We start from the raw sequence: 17,692 nt of genomic DNA, 5'->3' as shown, positions 1-17,692 counted from the left end.
GCTTTCGGTAAAAATATGCTAAGTATTTTTAGGTCGCGAGCTACGGACGAAAGTTAAAGCAGGTTGGTATATCACTGAGTAGGGTTCGACCTAGGTCGTTGAATTTGTAGGGGAAGGTCACCTCAGGTCGCTTGTGTTACTCTGAGAGACCTATGCTGCGACCTCCTTATAGCTCGATCAGCTCGGTCAAGCGTCATTCGGGACAAGTCAAGTCGCTGTATAATCATGAAGTTCTCAAGGTTCAATCCATAAACCTTAAAAATTGGGGGGCTTCTGTTATGCCTAAAAAAATAATGGCTGACGTGAGCTCACGTCAATAAGGGCTAATAAGAGTTTAGGAAGGGTTTGTGCCATCTAGACGCTGCCACGTCACGCAAGGATAGAAGAGGTATGGCTATCGATAGTGTGGCAGGTGAATGCCAAGCTTGTGAGTGGCTAGGAATTGTCCATCTGCCTAAGCCCTACGCAATTTAAGGATGTCTCCCGTGCAGACAACCAATGGAAAGCGGGTTAGGAATTGTACCACACCTGCTCGACTGCAGAATCATGATTACTACCTTGGATCCACCAACTATAAATAGAGGGCTCCTCTCTCATTTACGGGATTGGCTCATCTTCAATCTTCCAAAGCATACTCTCTCTCTCTCTCTCTCTCTCTCTCTCTCTCTCTCTCTCTCTCTATATATATATATATATATATATATATATATATTCTCTCTAGATTATAATTCAGCTCGCTATACGCGACCTGACTGTAACCACCTATTAATACAATCACAGTGGACGTAGGATTTGCTTTTGAGCATCCAAACCACTTTAACAGTCGCTTCTTACCTGACTGTAACCACCTATTAATACAATCACAGTGGACGTAAGATTTGCTTTTGAGCATCCAAACCACTTTAACAGTCGCTTCTTATTTATCCTCTCATTGCACATTTTTATATCACGTGTAATTTCTAAGTCCGCTTAACACTTTGCACGTGTGAGTCGTTGGTGTCAAAATCCAACATCAATAGTATGGATCATCTCTCAATACAATTAGGTATAAATTTAATATACAGCACTACATAATACCAAACATGTTTATAGGGTAATTATTAACTTGCAAAAACTAAAGGATGAAGACACAGAATTTAGAGATTTTTTACCCACCCTTGAGAGGTGAGAAAGTTATAACACCCCCTTGCTTTTTTAAAATTATATACCCCCTTATTATGGGGTTTTTTTGGAACTTTTTTAGGGAATAAATGAAAATATAAGGAGGTAAGTGTGCTTCCGCAAAAACCTAGGGGACATTTATAATTATAATTAAAATTCTCCTTCGAGGCAATGAGGGGATGTAGCTCAAATGGTAGAGCGCTCGCTTTGCATGCGAGAGGTACAGGGTTCGATCCCCTGCATCTCCAACCTTTTTTAAAATTCTCGTAGAGCAGTTGGTCCCGGCGGCTGGCGGCCATCTAATTCTACAGTCCAGTAAGTATATTATGATCTACAGTGTTCTATTCTTTTGAAGAAAATGGATAAGAAGGAATAAATGTGTTATGTGTATACACATTACACAGTCCCTATCACTTTTACATCCCCTATTTTATATCAATACCCAAATACTCCTCCTCCCATACCTTTCTTATTTATATCATCTAAATACCTCCATATTTTTTATTTTCAAAATCTCATTTATAGTTTCATAAATTAACTGATATAAGATAAAACAAATATAATGTTTATAAAAAATAAAATTATTTAAATATATATATTAAATATGATAATGGTTAGATTTATGTGTATTTTTTTTTTTTTAATTTTGGATATAATTTTGTAAAAATATGAAAGTTATATTTTATGGTTAATTAAATTAAATGGGTTGAAATTTAATTAAAAGGTCCTCAGGGATTATTTGTGCAAATATTGAAAAAACAAGAGGAAGACTGGGGACGGCTTCAACACAACACACAAGAAGCCAAACACGTCCCAACAAATACATAAAACTAAAATAATTCCATTCTTTTTCTTCTTTCTCTTTTTCTCCTTAGATTCACTCTTCCTTTTTTCCTCTCCACTCGTACTCACCATTTTCCTCCATCCTTTTTTTTCGTTTTATATAAATTCCATCAATTAGGAGCTAAAACTTGAAGCCCTAGCTTCTGCTCTGAGGTTTTCCACCACCTCTTTTCATCCACATATAGGTTAGACACTTATTCATTTCATTTTGGTTTCTTTCTTTAATTTTATGCAGTTTTCTTTTTTCTTTATTTTATTTAAGCTTATTTTATTTTCGGTTAGATCGGATTAGAGGAACTAAAGATCTAAATTTTGTTATTTAAGCCAGTAAAAGACCTAATTTATGTCTTTTTGATGCATGGGAATTGATTGTTTTAGTTTGCTATTGGAATTACTTGCACCTGTTAATTGTTTATGTAAGATTAACAATATGTTAATTTGAAATGAAAGTTTCCTTTTGGTTATCATTAGTGGCTGGAATCCTGAAAGTTGATTGAGAAATCGAAAGAAAGCTAAGAATTTATTTTTCTTTAATTGAGATGGATGATATGATATTTAAAGACATAACTGGTCATATTTTGTTTTAGTTTAATGATTTTTGGAGAGACGTATGAATTGGATTTGTTCTTACAGTTACTTATTTGGTAAAGTAATTTGAAAGATGAATTTTCGGTTTTTGTATCATGATTTTGGGAGATATTAATCAATTTAATTTGTTCTTGGGAGTCACTTAACTGAAAAAAATGTGTGAAAAGATAAATTGGGTTTTTTTTTTCAATGTTGACATTAATGCAGGTGGTGCCAATGTCGACTCCTGCGAGGAAGAGGCTAATGAGGGATTTTAAGAGGTTGCAACAAGACCCACCTGCAGGCATCAGTGGAGCACCCCAAGACAACAATATTATGCTCTGGAATGCTGTGATATTCGGGTAAGAGCATAACAAAATGTGTACCAGTCTCTTTTGTGTTTGCTAATGTTATTTATTTTATTTCCTTCCATTTATCAGTATATTTGAATATGGTTGGGTAAGCAGTTTCTGGTTTCTTGTCTGATTTGGATTGCAGTCCTGATGATACTCCTTGGGATGGAGGTGAGTAATCCTGCTACTGAAGCTTTTACTGGAAGGCAATGTGTTAAATTGTTATTCCACTGTACTTTGCAATTTCTGCATATGCTTATGGAGATTGAAAGATTTGAAATGTCAGGGAGACTTTATGTTCTATTCTTGATTTTAGATGACTCTCTTGTGCTTATACTATTAAGTCTATCCCATGATAGTATTTCAATTGCTTTGATTTCAGGGTCTCAATGAGTGACTGCATTTCTGTTCATGTATGATGTTATTTAGTATTGATTATTGGCATGAAAAAAGCTATAATTAGCGCACAATGGAACAAATTAATTTTTCATTGACTTTTGTAATCATCTTTACCATATTAATTTGGTTTCTTTTTATTCTGCAAACTTCATATTAATTGAAATTTTCAGCATCATGCATAATATACCAGTTGCACTTCTGCACTTGTGTATTTTACTGTTTTTCAGACTGAAAATGAAAGGATACTCTGCCTCCTGTTCACTCTTATAAAATTAGTATTATCTTGTTTGCTTTCTTCATTGTTAAATGGCATGAAATAATGTTGTAGTTCAAATGTTATAGTTCTCTCAAATATATTTTTTCAGGATAAATTAGCTTCTTAAAGCATTGTCTGTGACTGGATGGTAGTATGCTTGTTGGTGCATCAGCTACATAAAAAATTATGTGGCATAGAGTTATTTTATATTTTCTGTAAAAATTCCATTCAAACTAACCCATAGGCAACACATGTAGTGCTACCAATAATTTGCAGTTGAGACTAAAAGTAGAGTTGTAGTTTTGAACTCATACATGCATACAATCTTATGCATGTTGGATACTAGAATTTACCTCAACTTTGCCATTGAAAGGTCACTCTGTATTTGGAAAAAGGAATACTTACATTAGCTGTTCAACAACTGCCCTGTTAAGCTTCTACAATGAAGCCCTTTGTTACACTAGGCTTAAGCTAATGGCTGAATTAAAGTGGAGTCAACTTAGGTCTGTTAAGAACGAAAGGACTGCAAAGTAGATAAGATTCAATCTTGCTAGTCATTGCCTATAATTAGAATTTGATGAAGCAAGGCATTAGCTAGGACAGTGGCAGCAGTTTTCATTTTAGGGAGGGATAGAATTATATGGCATTTTCCTGCAATCAGTGCTCGGGTTGTGCCCCCTTTCAGTATTATTGACAAAGCTTGAAAAGCTAATCCAGAAATTTGAGGCCAGGTTGAAAATATATTATTGATTGTCTGCTCATAACAGGTTATTTGTCATAGGGCAGGGATGTCCTGTTCATGACCTATTTGGAATTATTATGTCATTGAATAGAAAATGATCTTTATATATATTTGGTCGTTGGAAAAAAATTGAGTAAGTCTTTGGAAAAAAAATCCAGTAAAATCCTCAATCTGAAAATGTTTCTTTATTTATCCTAGCTCAATGTTGTTTACATCTACATTCAAAATATTTTTTTTTTTTTTTTTTGAGTTTTTCAGGTACATTCAAGTTGACTCTTCAGTTTACAGAGGATTATCCAAACAAACCCCCAACGGTTCGATTTGTTTCTCGAATGTTTCATCCAAATAGTAAGTCAACATGCTAATTGTCTTAATTTGTAAAGTTCTTACTGTTACTGTTTAAACCCAATTAGATTATTACATTACCATTTCTAACAAACCTGTTCACTCTGGTCAGTTTATGCTGATGGAAGTATTTGTTTGGATATTTTACAAAATCAATGGAGCCCTATATATGACGTAGCTGCTATACTCACATCTATCCAGGTTTGTGGAATATGTTTTTGCTATGTTTAATATTGCTTTTTGTTTGTATATTTACTAGTAGAGCAGGCACATATGCTATATAGGTTACAGTTTTTGCTCTTTGGTGTTAAAGAGAGAATGTAGCTGTACCTTCCAAATATTAATCTCTCATCTACTTATCAAAGAGAATATTAAGCTTTGATCTGCTTCTCCTTGCCTCGTTATTTGTACACTACAGTTTCCTAACTTATCACTTACTCTGGTACACTGACTTGGGAGGATGTACACAATAGAAAATCCTTTTTGTCCTTTTTTCTTTTGTATCTTGGCCTTGCGACATTTCTACTAATAGTGTAGTAAATGAGAACAGAGCAACTTAGGGTGTCAAAGGATTATTACAAGTTTCAGTCTACTTCATTATGTATTATTTTGCTACTAATTGTGGTTGATTGTTACTTGTTGGTTGTAGTTTATACGTACATCTCCATTTTGTTACATATTACTTTATATACATTTTGGCAATAGTTATGCCATTTTCTTTAATGCCCCATCCATCTGGATAGACTATGGAAATGATCTGAATAATATTTGTACTTGTACATTAAGTTTAATCATTTGTCGGTGGATAGGTGATTATTGAAACTGCTTGACAGTACAAGACTTTTAGTGATACAAAGTTTTGGATCTCCACACTACATTAGTTTTTAATCTCTCTCTATTAGTCATTTTTAGTGAACTTGTGGTGTATAGAAAGATAGAAGTAGGACAAACATCAGGTTTCATGATCAAATTCCTGCATAATGCAAAAATCTATTTAAGCAGAAGATAGATATTTAGTATGATGAAGTCACTTCCATTTTTGCAGTGAACTGATATAAAAGCAGCTACATTCACCAAGCTGTTAGCAGATATCTAGCTTTTGAGTATATTTCATTCAAGATATCCTCATTGAGCAAGAGAATTTATTTGATGATTGTCTGTCTATTTCTGAATGCAGTCATTGCTCTGCGATCCCAATCCGAATTCCCCTGCAAATTCTGAAGCTGCTCGGATGTTTAGTGAGAACAAGCGTGAGTACAACCGAAGAGTAAGGGAAATAGTGGAGCAGAGCTGGACAGCAGACTAGCTCTTCCTTGGGTGGGGTAATTCAAGTCTGAAGGTTTTGGGGCATGTTTTATTGACATTGGCATTTCATTATCCAATTTCAGGAGCTGTTGAATTTATCCTGTATTTCTCATGTCAACCTTTCATATATGATGGGAGAGCTATTTGATCCATATTATAGTATGACTTTTCAGTGTGTTGTGTCTTTGATCTTCTGTAAAATAGAATTTTATGAATCAATTTGCAATGAATTTCTATGAACTGCCATCGTTTGGTATACATGTTGTCTTTGACATTTCTTCTATGGGAGAGTAGTATGACTCTCAACAAGCTAATTCGATTTTGTGCGTGATTGCATACTATCCACTTTCAACCATGAACTCCGGATGGTAGGATTTTAGGTTTTTGGCTGCGTTATAGCATTCCTGTTTTCCACAGTCAATCTGAAATTCACATCGTCTGATATTTTTTGGCTCCTGCTTTAAAGGTCCAGCCAGATCTTAATTCTTAAAGGAGGGTTTTTTTCTTACTCTGTTCTTAACAAAAATGTTAGAATTTGTTTTTTCAGAATCAAGCTCCTGTCATGGATAACGTGCAGCTTCGAACTTGGCATATTAATATTTCGGTTAGATGATTGACTATATATATGGTAATTAGTAGTTGACTAGAGCTGCCCCTCTTAAAACCCCAAATGATTCTTTACGCTATCACAAATAGTTATCTGCTCAACTGCAGGTGGTTGAGAAGTCATTGGCAGATGAAGTGGTACTGTTAATGATAGTTATAGGAATGTAGTGTTTGTAATGTTTAATGTAATTCTGCAGTAGAGTTAGATGGAAGTTAGTTTACTGTTGAGTTAAACTTTGGTTAGATCTTAACCAGAGTTAATTCTGTTGGGTTAGTCACTGTGTAAGTATAAAACACTGTACAACTCAGAATTGATTACTCAATATACACGAAGACAGAATTTTCCCAAACTTTCTCTTAAAACTGTCTATTTTACTCTTCAACATGGTATTTTTAGATTTTTTTTGCAATATGATCAAAATTCGATCAATTAAACTCTTGATCTTCTTCTAATCTAGCTCAAAGGAGCTCAAATTTCAGTAATTCCTTCAATTTGAGCTCGAATCCTAGCAAGATTTAGTATAGTCAACTATGGCAGAGGAATTAGTTGTGCCTACGATAGACTCGAATTCGCCTCTCTACGTTCACCCCTCAGATACGCTTGGATCAGTTCTTGTATATGAACAACTCGTCGGAACGGACAACTACGAAATCTGGAGTAGAGCGATGACTATTTCCTTATGTGCCAAGAACAAGCTAGGGTTTGTTAATGGAGTTTGTACGAAGTCATCTGTGCATCCTAATTTAGTTCCACTGTGGGAAAGATGCAACTCTCTAGATCTAGCTTGGATCTTTAACTCAGTTTCGAAGGAGATCTTTAACGGGATTGTCTATTCGTCCAATGCCTCTTAAGTTAGGCAGGACTTGAAAGAGCAGTATCATAAATTCAATGGGACTAGAGTTTATGAAATTCATAGAGAAATTGTGAATCTTACACGAGGAACTAACACTGTTGCAATCTATTTCAACAAACTCAAGTTGTTGTGGGACGAGTTGGATTCTTTAGTAAGTCTACCCCCTCCAGATATCACTTCAGCTTAGGCATATCTTGAGCATCTCAACCAACAGAAATTGCTACAATTTCTGATGGGTTCGAATGATTCATACTTTATGGTTAGGAGTCAGATTTTATTAATGAATCTTTTGCTAGGTGTTAAGCAAGCTTACTCTGTAGTTAACCAAGATGAAAGCCAAAAGGTTTTAGTTGGATTGAACACTAATTCGGAGGTTACTACAACACTTTATGCTCAAAATAATGGTAAGAACTGGAATCAAGGGCAGAGGTATAAAGGAAAGAAACCTTATATTGAGTGCGAGTACTGTCACCTGGGTGGACATAAATGTGAAAATTGTTACAAATTGAATGGTTATCCAACCGATTATCAATTTACAAAAGGAAAAAATGGTTCAAAAGCTAAATATTCTACTAATTAGGTGCAAGCATATAACTCAGCTATGGAAGGTGTAGATGCAAAACCTGTCAATACATTAGTTGGTCCTGTTTTGACATCGGAGCAGTATAACCACATTTTGTAGTTGCTAGGAAAGGAGAATGTTAATCCTTTAGATTCCTCAGTTGCAAATCTGGTAGGTACTTTCAATAGTACTCATAATGCTCTATTTTCATATTTAAATAGTAATGCTTGGATTATAGATACAGAGCCTATTGATCATATGACATGTAATTACTCCATATTATAATCCCCTATTACCATAATGCCTTCCTCAAAATCACTTGTAGGATTACCCGATGGAACTAAAACTCACATTGCACATATAGGTTCTGTTATTTTGGACAATGATATACATCTTTCAAAGGTCTTACATATACCAACCTTTAAACACAACCTACTTTCAGTCTCGAAATTTACAATTTCTAATAACTATGTTATCAATTTTTACATTGATTTCTGTCTAATTCAGGATCTTTACAGTGGCAAATTGAAGGGGATTGGTAAGCATAACCAAGGCTTGTATTTTCTTGATCCAATGTCACAAACTCGATATTGTCAAACGTAGATATACCAAATAAGGTTGTTTGCAGTGTTTCAAACAAATTTTTAGTAGTGTCTTGTTCAAACAATAATGTACCTTTCGATTTACAGTTGAATAAAAGTGTTGATTCACTTGGTTTTTTATGGTTACCAATTGTTCTACTAATATTGAATTATGGCACCAAAGGTTAGGGTATGTTCCTTATACAATTTTGCATCATATGAATGGGCAATTAAATGTGTCTAAGCCTCCTCACTACCATGTTTGCCCATTAGCCAAACAAACCAGGGTTCCTTTTCCTCACAATCACTCAAATTCCAGTTGCATATTTGACCTATTACATGTTGATGTTTAGGGTCCATATAGGATACCAACACATGGAAATGCTAGGTATTTTCTTACCCTAGTGGATGACTATTCTAGAGTAACCTGGTTATTTTTAATACAGTATAAATCTAATGTGTTTATTACCATCAAACATTTTCTTCAAATGGTGCATACCCAATTCCATTTCACTCCCAAATGTATTAGGAGTGATAATGGTCTTGAATTCTTCTATAAAGCATGTCATGATCTATTTACTAGCAAAGAGATTATACACCAGAGTTCATGTGCCTATTCCCCTCAACAAAATGAGATTGTTGAGAGGAAACATAGACATATTCTTGAAGTAGTTAGAGCTTTAAAGTTTCAATCTAACATGCCAAGTCAATTTTGGGGATATTATGTGCAAACAATGGTGTATCTTATTAATAGGTTTCCTTCTTCTATTCTAAAAGGGTTATCTCCTTTTGAGAAATTTTTTGGTAAACCTCCTTCATTGGATCACATGAAAGTATTTGGTTGTTTGACTTATGCTACTATCCTCACCTCTAAAGACAAGTTATCACCTAGATCTAATCCTTGTGTGTTTTTAGGTTATTCCTTGACTTAAAAAGGATATTTGCTTTATAACCTTTCATCTCATAGTGTTATAGTTACAAGAGATGTTATTTTTTATGAACAATGTTTCCTTTCACTTGGTCCAAATCTACACAGCCACTTTTTCCCATTGATATAGATTTCCTTGATATTGAGTCCACTTCTTCTGTTATGCCCTTTTCTGATGATCCTTTACCTGTTGTCCAGAATATAGAACCTACAGACCAGAATAATTCCCCTATTCATCACCAAAATTCAGACCCTACAACACCTCATACTGCCTCTTTAAATGACCAGCATCATTCCCTTATTCCTCACCAGTATTTGACACCTATTAGAAAATCTAGTAGACCTACAAAACCCTCCATTTGGACGACAAATTTCATGCGTCCCTCTATCAAACCTTCACCTACTGCCAAATTTACATCATATCCTATTTCCAATTATGTGTCATATGATCATATTTCCCCTGCTTACAAAGCTTACTTAACAAATCAGCATTTGGTAGAACCTTCCTCCTTTTCTTTAGCATCTCAAGATCCTAACTGGGTGGCTACAATGCAAAAAGAAACACAGGCTTTAAAGCTCAATAAAACCTGGTCTTTAGTCCCTTTACCCCCTGGTAAGACCCCAATTGGTTGTAAGTGGCTTTATAAGCTCAAGTATAGAGCTGATGGTTCTTTGGAAAGATATAAAACTCGACTTGTCGCTAATGAATACACTCAAAGGTTGGCATCGATTATGCAGAAACTTTTTCCCCTGTGGTCAAAATGGTCACCATTCGAACCATTTTATCCCTAGCTTCTACACATAATTGGCCTTTATACCAAATGGATATAGATAATGCATTTCTACAAGGTGATTTATAAGAGAAAATATATATGACTTTGCCTCAAGGTTTTGCAAAGCGGGGGTGGGGGGCGGCGCGGCGGCGTAAAATATGGTTTGTAAATTGTACAAATCACTTTATGGCCTAAAACAAGATTCTAGAGCTTGGAATTATAAGCTTACACAAGCTTTAATTGCTGGAGGTTTTACTCAATCTAAGGCTGATGACTCTTTGTTCATTAAAAGAATTGATTCTCACATTGTGCTAGTGTTAGTGTATGTGGATGATATTGTCATCACAGGGGACAGCATTGATATGATCCATCATACAAAGAAGCTTATGTAGTCTAATTTTAAGTTGAAGGATTTAGGGATGCTGAAATATTTTTGGGGTTTTGAGGTGGCTAGATCGTGTAAAGGGATCAATTTGTGTCAAAGAAAATATGCTCTTGAGTTCATTTCCGAATTTGGGTTATCTGGCTCTAAACCTTCCGTAGTTCCAATGGAGTCCACTTTGAAGTTAACATCTACTACTTATGATGAACTTTTTCCTACTAACAATGATCCATTACTTGATGATCCTAGCATCTATCAAAGGTTAGTAGGTTAGTTGTTATACTCGTGCATGACAAGACTAGATTTCAGTTTTTCTATCAATCTATTAAGTCAGTTCATGCATAGCCCCAAGCCGTCACACATGAATGCAGGTCTTAAGGTAGTTAAATACATCAAGGCAGCTCTAGGCTTAGGTTTGTGTTTATTTTTCCCAGCTCATAATCATATGGATTTATCGGCCTTCTGTGACTCTGATTAGACATCTTGCCTCATGATAAGGAAATCAGTTACATGTTATTGCATTTTCCTTGGTAAGTTCTTAATTTCATGGAAATCTAAAAGGCAGGCTACTATTTCCAAATCCTCCTCCAAAGCTGAGTATAGGGACATGGCCTCTATTGTGTGTGAAATTCTTTGGCTCATACAACTTTTTACTAAACTTGGATTCACTAGTCTACCTCCTGTTCCCCTTTATTGTGATAACCAGGCTGCCAACCACATTACATCCAATCCCATCTTTCATGAAATGACCAAACACATCGACATTGACTGCCATATTGTGAGGGAACAACTCAAGCTGGGCTTGATCAAAACTGCTTATGTTCCATCCTCAGAACAGCCCGCTGATATTCTAACTAAAGCTTTTGCAAGTCCTCTTCATTCAAAGTTATTATGCAAGTTGGGTGTTCTTGACCTCTTTCACCCTCCAACTTAAGGAATGGTCTTAATGATAGTATATAAATATAATGTTTGTAATGTTTAATGTAATTCTGCAGTAGAGTTAGTTGAAAGTTAGTTTACTGTTGAGTTAAACTTTGGTTAGATGTTAACCAGAGTTAATTCTGTTGGGTTAGTTACTGTGTAAGTATAAAATACTGTACAACTCAGAATTGATTACTCGATATACACGAAGACAGAATTTTCCCAAACTCTTCTCTTGAAACTTCTACCCACAAAAGCATCCAAAATGTCAGAGACATGGTGAATCGAATCGATACAAGGCCAGGTAGAGGTATGTAGCGCGCAATGGCGGCAATCAAGGTTTCATTTGTTTTAATTTTCAAGGACCACAGTTAAAACGATAGAACTTGTCTGCAACTATCAAAGTTGAAACCCTTTGAATGGGGTTGGAGACGGGTGACGAGATAAACTTTGATTATTTGAACCCTAAATGCATATTTTAATCCACTACGCATTTGTCAAATGGGAATGTTGACAGTGACTTCAATTCAAAACGCGTAAGGTCAATTGCTCAACATATAAAATTGCTTGCTGTTATTAACTGGCTTGCACTTCCTTCCACTCGCACCAGTATTTCTTTCAATAAAGTAAACAGGAAGGAATAAAAGACAAAGACAATCTCTTCCTATCCCTATTAACACCATCAGCTCCCAACTGTAGATTTTTTTTAGGTTCAGGGATTGGGATATTCTGCTTCTTCTAAAAAGATGAATTATTCCATTACTCATATCACGACACACCACCTTATTCCTATTCCTTTTCAAACCCATGTTTTGTTGCAGTGGTAAAAGATTCTTGTATCCCACCTATCATCTTCCCTTTTCCAATATCTATCTTGTATTAGATTTTACATTTTGGATCAAAATAAATTTAATTATTTTTTTTATTTAATATCTAAGATATCATAATATTGGCATGTCAAATTATTATTACGTGTGTGATTAAACACACAGAGAGAGTGGGGGCGGCCTCTCAAAACACAAAAAACCAACCACAATATATTAGCTTCATTCTTCTTCTTCTTCTTTCTCTTTCTCCATAGATTCTCTCTTTCTTTATTTTCTCTCCACTCACAGTCTCTCCCTCTGCTTCAATTTACCTAGCTTCCTCTTTCAGCTATCCCAACTTCTGTCATCATCTACGTACAGGTTAGTTTCTCTGTGTATTTCATTTTATTTTTTTGCTTCTTAACTTTTAGCTTGTTCGGTTAGATCGGATTAGACAATGGAAAGATCTAAATTTTGCTTGCAAAGCTAATTTAAAAAAAAAAAAAAATGGATTTTGTGGACTGCTTAGATGCATAAAAATCTCGATTGTATGTACTGGGAATTACTTGCCACCATTTAACACTATGGAAAGATTAAGCATATGTTATATATATATAAATAAATAAAAATATATTTTGTTTGATCGCTGGCTGAAATCCTAAATATAGACTGTGAAATGGACAGAAGGCTAAGGATTTTGTTTTCTTTTGCAAATAGAGTGGAAACTTTGCTTAATTGAGCTATATGATATGATCTCTTAATGTATAACTGGTTAATTTTGGTCTTTGTTTCATGATTCCGGGTAAGCTGTATGAATTGAATATGTTCTTAAGAGTTATCTGAAAAAAATTGTGTGAAAAGATGAATTGGATTTGTTTTAATTGTTGACTGTAATGAAGTTTGTAGGTGGTGCTGATGTCTACTCCTGCGAGGAAGAGGCTAATGAGAGATTTTAAGAGGTTGCAACAGGATCCACCCGCTGGCATCAGTGGGGCACCCCAAGACAACAATATTATGCTCTGGAATGCTGTCATATTTGGGTGAGTGTAGAACAATATGTGAAACCAATCTCGTTTTGTGTTTTCTAAGTTTTTCATTTTAATTCAGTTCATTTATCATTATATTTGAATATGGTTGGATAAGCAGTTTCTGGTTTTTTGCCTGATTTGGTTTGCAGCCCTGATGATACTCCATGGGACGGAGGTGAGTAATCCTGCTACTGAAGCTTTTACTGGAAGGGAAAGTGTTGAATAGTTTATTCCATTTTACTTTGTAGTGTCTGCATCTGCTCATGAGGATTGAAAGATTTGAAAATTCCAGGGTGACTTTATATCATATTCTTGATAATTTTTTAAACAGTTATGTTGTGCTTGTAATTAAGGCTATTCCATTACAGTATTTCATTTCGGATGATTTCAGGATCTCAATGATAGCTCCATTTCTGTTACTCTATAGTGGTATTTACTATTTAGTGAATTATTGTTATATGGCAAAACCTGTAATTAAAACACAGAGGGACAACTTAATCTTCATTGAGTTTCATAATCACTTTTTACATTATTGACTTAGTTGCTTTTTTCTTATAAAAGTTGCATAATCTTTGAAATTTTCAGCATTCCACATAATTTGCACTTTTGGACTTTCTTTTTTTACTGTTTTTGATACTGATTACTGAAAGGAGAGCATAACTCTACTTTCTGTTCATTCTTTATGAAATTGGTATTTTCAGGTGACTGTTTCATCTTATCTGTGATCTTTATTGTTAAAAGGCATGAATTAATATATTATCGTCGATGTTATAGGTTTCTGAAACATATTTTTGGGATCAGTCAGCTACTTTAAGCATTGTCCTTGACTAGATGGTAGTATGTGTATTGTGGATATGCTACTACATAAACTATGTGACATGAAGTGTTTTTTTATTTTATCCCCAACTAGAGAACATTCCACACCTCAGAAGAATGAAAACTGCAAACTAGAGAAAATTTTAATCTTGCTTGTCATTTTCTACGTCTAGGATTGATGAAGCAAGGCATTAGCTGGGAGCAGTTATAATTTAAGAATAGTACGATTGATATTGCCTCTGTTCTTGTTATTGCTGCTTGGGTAGTGCCCCCTTGGAGTTTATTGATTCTTGAGAAACGCTAATCCAGAAATCTACTGTCAGATTGAAATATAATATTGATTGTCTGCTCATACCAGCTTATTTTGCTTAGCAAGTGATGTCTTTTTATGAGCTATTTGGAATCAGTTTGACTTTTAATAGGATAAGAAAAAAAAGGAAAAAAAAGAAAAAAAAAAAAACACATTATTGCTTTATTTGGCTTCAAAAAATTGTGTTTAATTTTGTTGTTCAATTTTCAATATGAAATTGTATGTTAATTGATCATAGCATACTAATAATGATGTTTACATCTACATAAAATGGATTTGTTTTTTTGAGTTCTTCAGGCACATTCAAGCTGACTCTTCAGTTTACAGAGGATTATCCGAACAAGCCCCCAACAGTGCGATTTGTTTCTCGAATGTTTCATCCAAATAGTAAGTCACTGTGAAATTTATGTTATTACTACTCTTTACTTCCCATAAGATTTTCTTTAATAATTCTAACCGAGCTGTTCATTTGATCAGTTTATGCTGATGGAAGTATATGTTTGGATATTTTACAAAACCAATGGAGTCCTATATATGATGTAGCTGCTATACTCACGTCTATCCAGGTCTGTTGAATAATTTGTTGCAATGTGTTTGATAATGCTTTTTGTTTACTGTATATAAGTAGCCGAGCAGTCACATATGCTATATATGTCACTTTTATGGTGCATTATATAACGGTTTTTGCCTTTCGTTTTAGGGAAAGATATTGGATTAGTACCCTTCCAAATATTATGCTTTATCAAAGAGAATATTAATCTTTAATATTCTTTTGTTAGGCATTAATTGCTCCATGAAGCCTATACCACTAGCTTATTACACAGTAGTATTCAAGAAGGATATACCTAAAAATTCCTCTTAAGACGCAACATTTCTAATGATAGACTAGTGAAATGAACATAGCAACTTAAGGTGTCAAAGATATTTTTACTAGTCGCAAGCTTCTTGATATGTATATAGTATTTGAATATGTTTCCATTCAAGTTATATCTATTTGATGATTTTCCAATCAAGGATTTTTTTTTTTTTTTTTTGTAGTCATTGCTCTGTGATCCCAATCCAAACTCTCCTGCAAATTCAGAAGCTGCTCGGATGTTTAGTGAGAACAAGCGCGAGTACAACCGGAGAGTAAGGGAAATAGTGGAGCAGAGCTGGACAGCAGACTAGCCCCATGTGAAATTTTCAAAGGCATGTTTTAGTGAACATTGCCAATTCATTACCTAATGTCTGGAGCTGTTGAACTTCTCCTGAATCTCTCATGTCATCCTTTCATAATATGAATGTTAGAACTATTTGATCGGTATTATACTATGACTGTTGTGTGTGGTGTGTATCTGTGCTTGTGTAAAATAGTATTTTATGCTTCAATTTGCGTTTAGTTTTCATGAAATGTCATGCATTCATATACAAGTGGTCTGATTTATTGCGAATTAGAGGAATTGCCACATCTTGAAGGAGAGATTAATAAGATGTTCAACAAGCTATTCATCATCAGAGCATAGTTGCATTTTGTATTCAGAGACATGAACTTACTGTGGTATGCTAAATTCTTGTATTCGGATTGTCCGTGATCATCCTACGAGTTCTGGAATTCAAATGTCTGCTCTTACCTGGTTCCTGCTATTTGGTTACAAGCATAACTTAACCTGGGTTTCTTAAGAAGTCTTCGACATTTACTTGTTCCTCATTGTTGATTCAAAATTTTTGAATTGCTGTTTTATGAATCAATCTCTCACTTGTAACAAGTGATAAGGATATTAAGATTTTGATTATTATGTTTATGTAAGATCTTAGACGTTTAACAAAATTTTCATAGAATTTTGAGAATCCAACAAAAAATGCTTTCTTGGCTTACCATCATTCATGGGGTTGTCTTAATGTGTGTTGATAAAGTGCATTAAAATAATCAAATATTTTGTCTGTGATATTATTACGTGTCCTAAGGGCATATGATAAGACAACCTTAATTCATATATGTTAATATTTCATTGTTCTAGTGTTTTTTAAGTCCCACATTAAGTGGGTTACTGTTATAAATAACTTTTCTCGTATTGAAATCTATCTTATGTCTAAGTGATCTCTGGATTGAGTATGAAGTTGATGAACTCAGTATAACTTATTATTTGAGTGATCTTTTGGATTGAGTACGAAGATCAGGAGCTCATTATAACTTAATTTTCACATTATGGCGTTTCAAATATTTCAAATTCATGGATTAGATCTAATTAGTAACATCGTTTGGGCTATTGGGTGAGATTATTTTACCTAGGGTTGTTAACCGAACTGAGCCGCTCACAAGAAGTTTAGGTTGGGCTCAGTTCGAGTCGAGCTAAAGCTCAAGCAGTTTGGGTCGACTCTAGTCGAGCCCAAGCCACCCAGTACTCAGCTTGAGCTACTCACGAACCTCCTTGAGCTCGAAAGGATATGCATGTTTTGAAAGTATGAGAGAGGTTTATGTAATTTACTATTTTGCATATAAAATTAAAAAAATTCGAGACACCCTAACTTCATCCTCCAATTCACTTCTCTTTTCTTCTTCTTCACTTTCTCTCCCCCTTCAAGTCGACTTACATACTCCTCTTCTTTTCCTTCTTCACCTTTCGTTTTTCTTCTCCCTTTTTCTCCAATAAAGACCTATCACCAGAGAAAGATCTTAGAGGCACAAGTATTTGCTAATTTTGTTCGGTATTGTTTTATGGAAAGTGAATTGTTGACGTTGATTATAGGTCGTTTCGGCTCTACTTAGTTAAATGCCAACTAAGCATTGAAATTGATATACACGCTAAGTAATCTCACTTAGGCGCTTCGTAATAGGCGTTGGTAAACTTGTTTTGATCTAAGCTGAAGCCCCATTTTTTCTATCGAGCTCAAGCTCAAACCCTGTTTTTTCTATCGATCTCAAGCTTGAGCTCTTCCTATTCAAGCTGAGCCGAGCTCCAGCTCACCAAAACTCGGCTTGGCTTAGCTCGATAACACCTTTTTATACCAAACTACAATTGTCTAAAAGCTAGAATGCCTTCTCAGCTACATGTCATTCAAGTTTTAATGTACTTTATTTTGAGTGCATGGTACGTCTGGCGGAGATATATGTTCTTAAGAATAGCCTATTCAACAAATTCAAATTAAAATCAGATATCAAAATCAAAATTTATCC

The 17,692-nt window shown here is 34.8% G+C and overlaps 2 protein-coding genes and 1 non-coding gene across 4 annotated transcripts; all 3 read left to right on the top strand.

The window, feature by feature from the left end:
• The first annotated feature begins 1,336 nt into the window (after window positions 1-1,336).
• On the top strand, window positions 1,337-1,409 carry TRNAA-UGC. The gene has a single exon. It is a non-coding gene; the product is annotated as a tRNA-Ala (tRNA).
• Window positions 1,410-2,136: 727 nt separating this feature from the next.
• Window positions 2,137-5,997, top strand: LOC116110249 (ubiquitin-conjugating enzyme E2 2). The gene is made up of 6 exons (XM_031396458.1): window positions 2,137-2,189; window positions 2,800-2,933; window positions 3,070-3,095; window positions 4,580-4,669; window positions 4,779-4,867; window positions 5,844-5,997. Exons 2-6 carry the CDS (start codon window positions 2,809-2,811, stop codon window positions 5,970-5,972), a joined length of 459 nt encoding a protein of 152 aa, XP_031252318.1. The 5' UTR covers window positions 2,137-2,189; window positions 2,800-2,808; the 3' UTR covers window positions 5,973-5,997.
• A 6,552-nt stretch (window positions 5,998-12,549) lies between these two features.
• On the top strand, window positions 12,550-16,030 carry LOC116110250 (ubiquitin-conjugating enzyme E2 2). Of its 2 annotated transcripts, none has more exons than XM_031396460.1 (6): window positions 12,550-12,765; window positions 13,291-13,424; window positions 13,562-13,587; window positions 14,836-14,925; window positions 15,016-15,104; window positions 15,577-16,030. In XM_031396460.1, the coding sequence occupies exons 2-6, from the start codon at window positions 13,300-13,302 to the stop codon at window positions 15,703-15,705; spliced, it is 459 nt and encodes a 152-aa protein (XP_031252320.1). In that variant the 5' UTR covers window positions 12,550-12,765; window positions 13,291-13,299; the 3' UTR covers window positions 15,706-16,030. The 2 variants fall into 2 exon arrangements, with proteins under 2 accessions (XP_031252320.1, XP_031252319.1); XM_031396459.1 differs by having other exon boundaries at window positions 12,556-12,765; window positions 13,284-13,424.
• The last annotated feature ends 1,662 nt before the right edge of the window (window positions 16,031-17,692 follow it).

Source organism: Pistacia vera, unplaced genomic scaffold (genome assembly GCF_008641045.1).
Source record: "Pistacia vera cultivar Batoury unplaced genomic scaffold, PisVer_v2 Contig6, whole genome shotgun sequence".
NCBI classification, from domain to species: Eukaryota; Viridiplantae; Streptophyta; class Magnoliopsida; order Sapindales; family Anacardiaceae; genus Pistacia; species Pistacia vera.
This window is presented reverse-complemented; position numbering and strand designations above follow the sequence as displayed.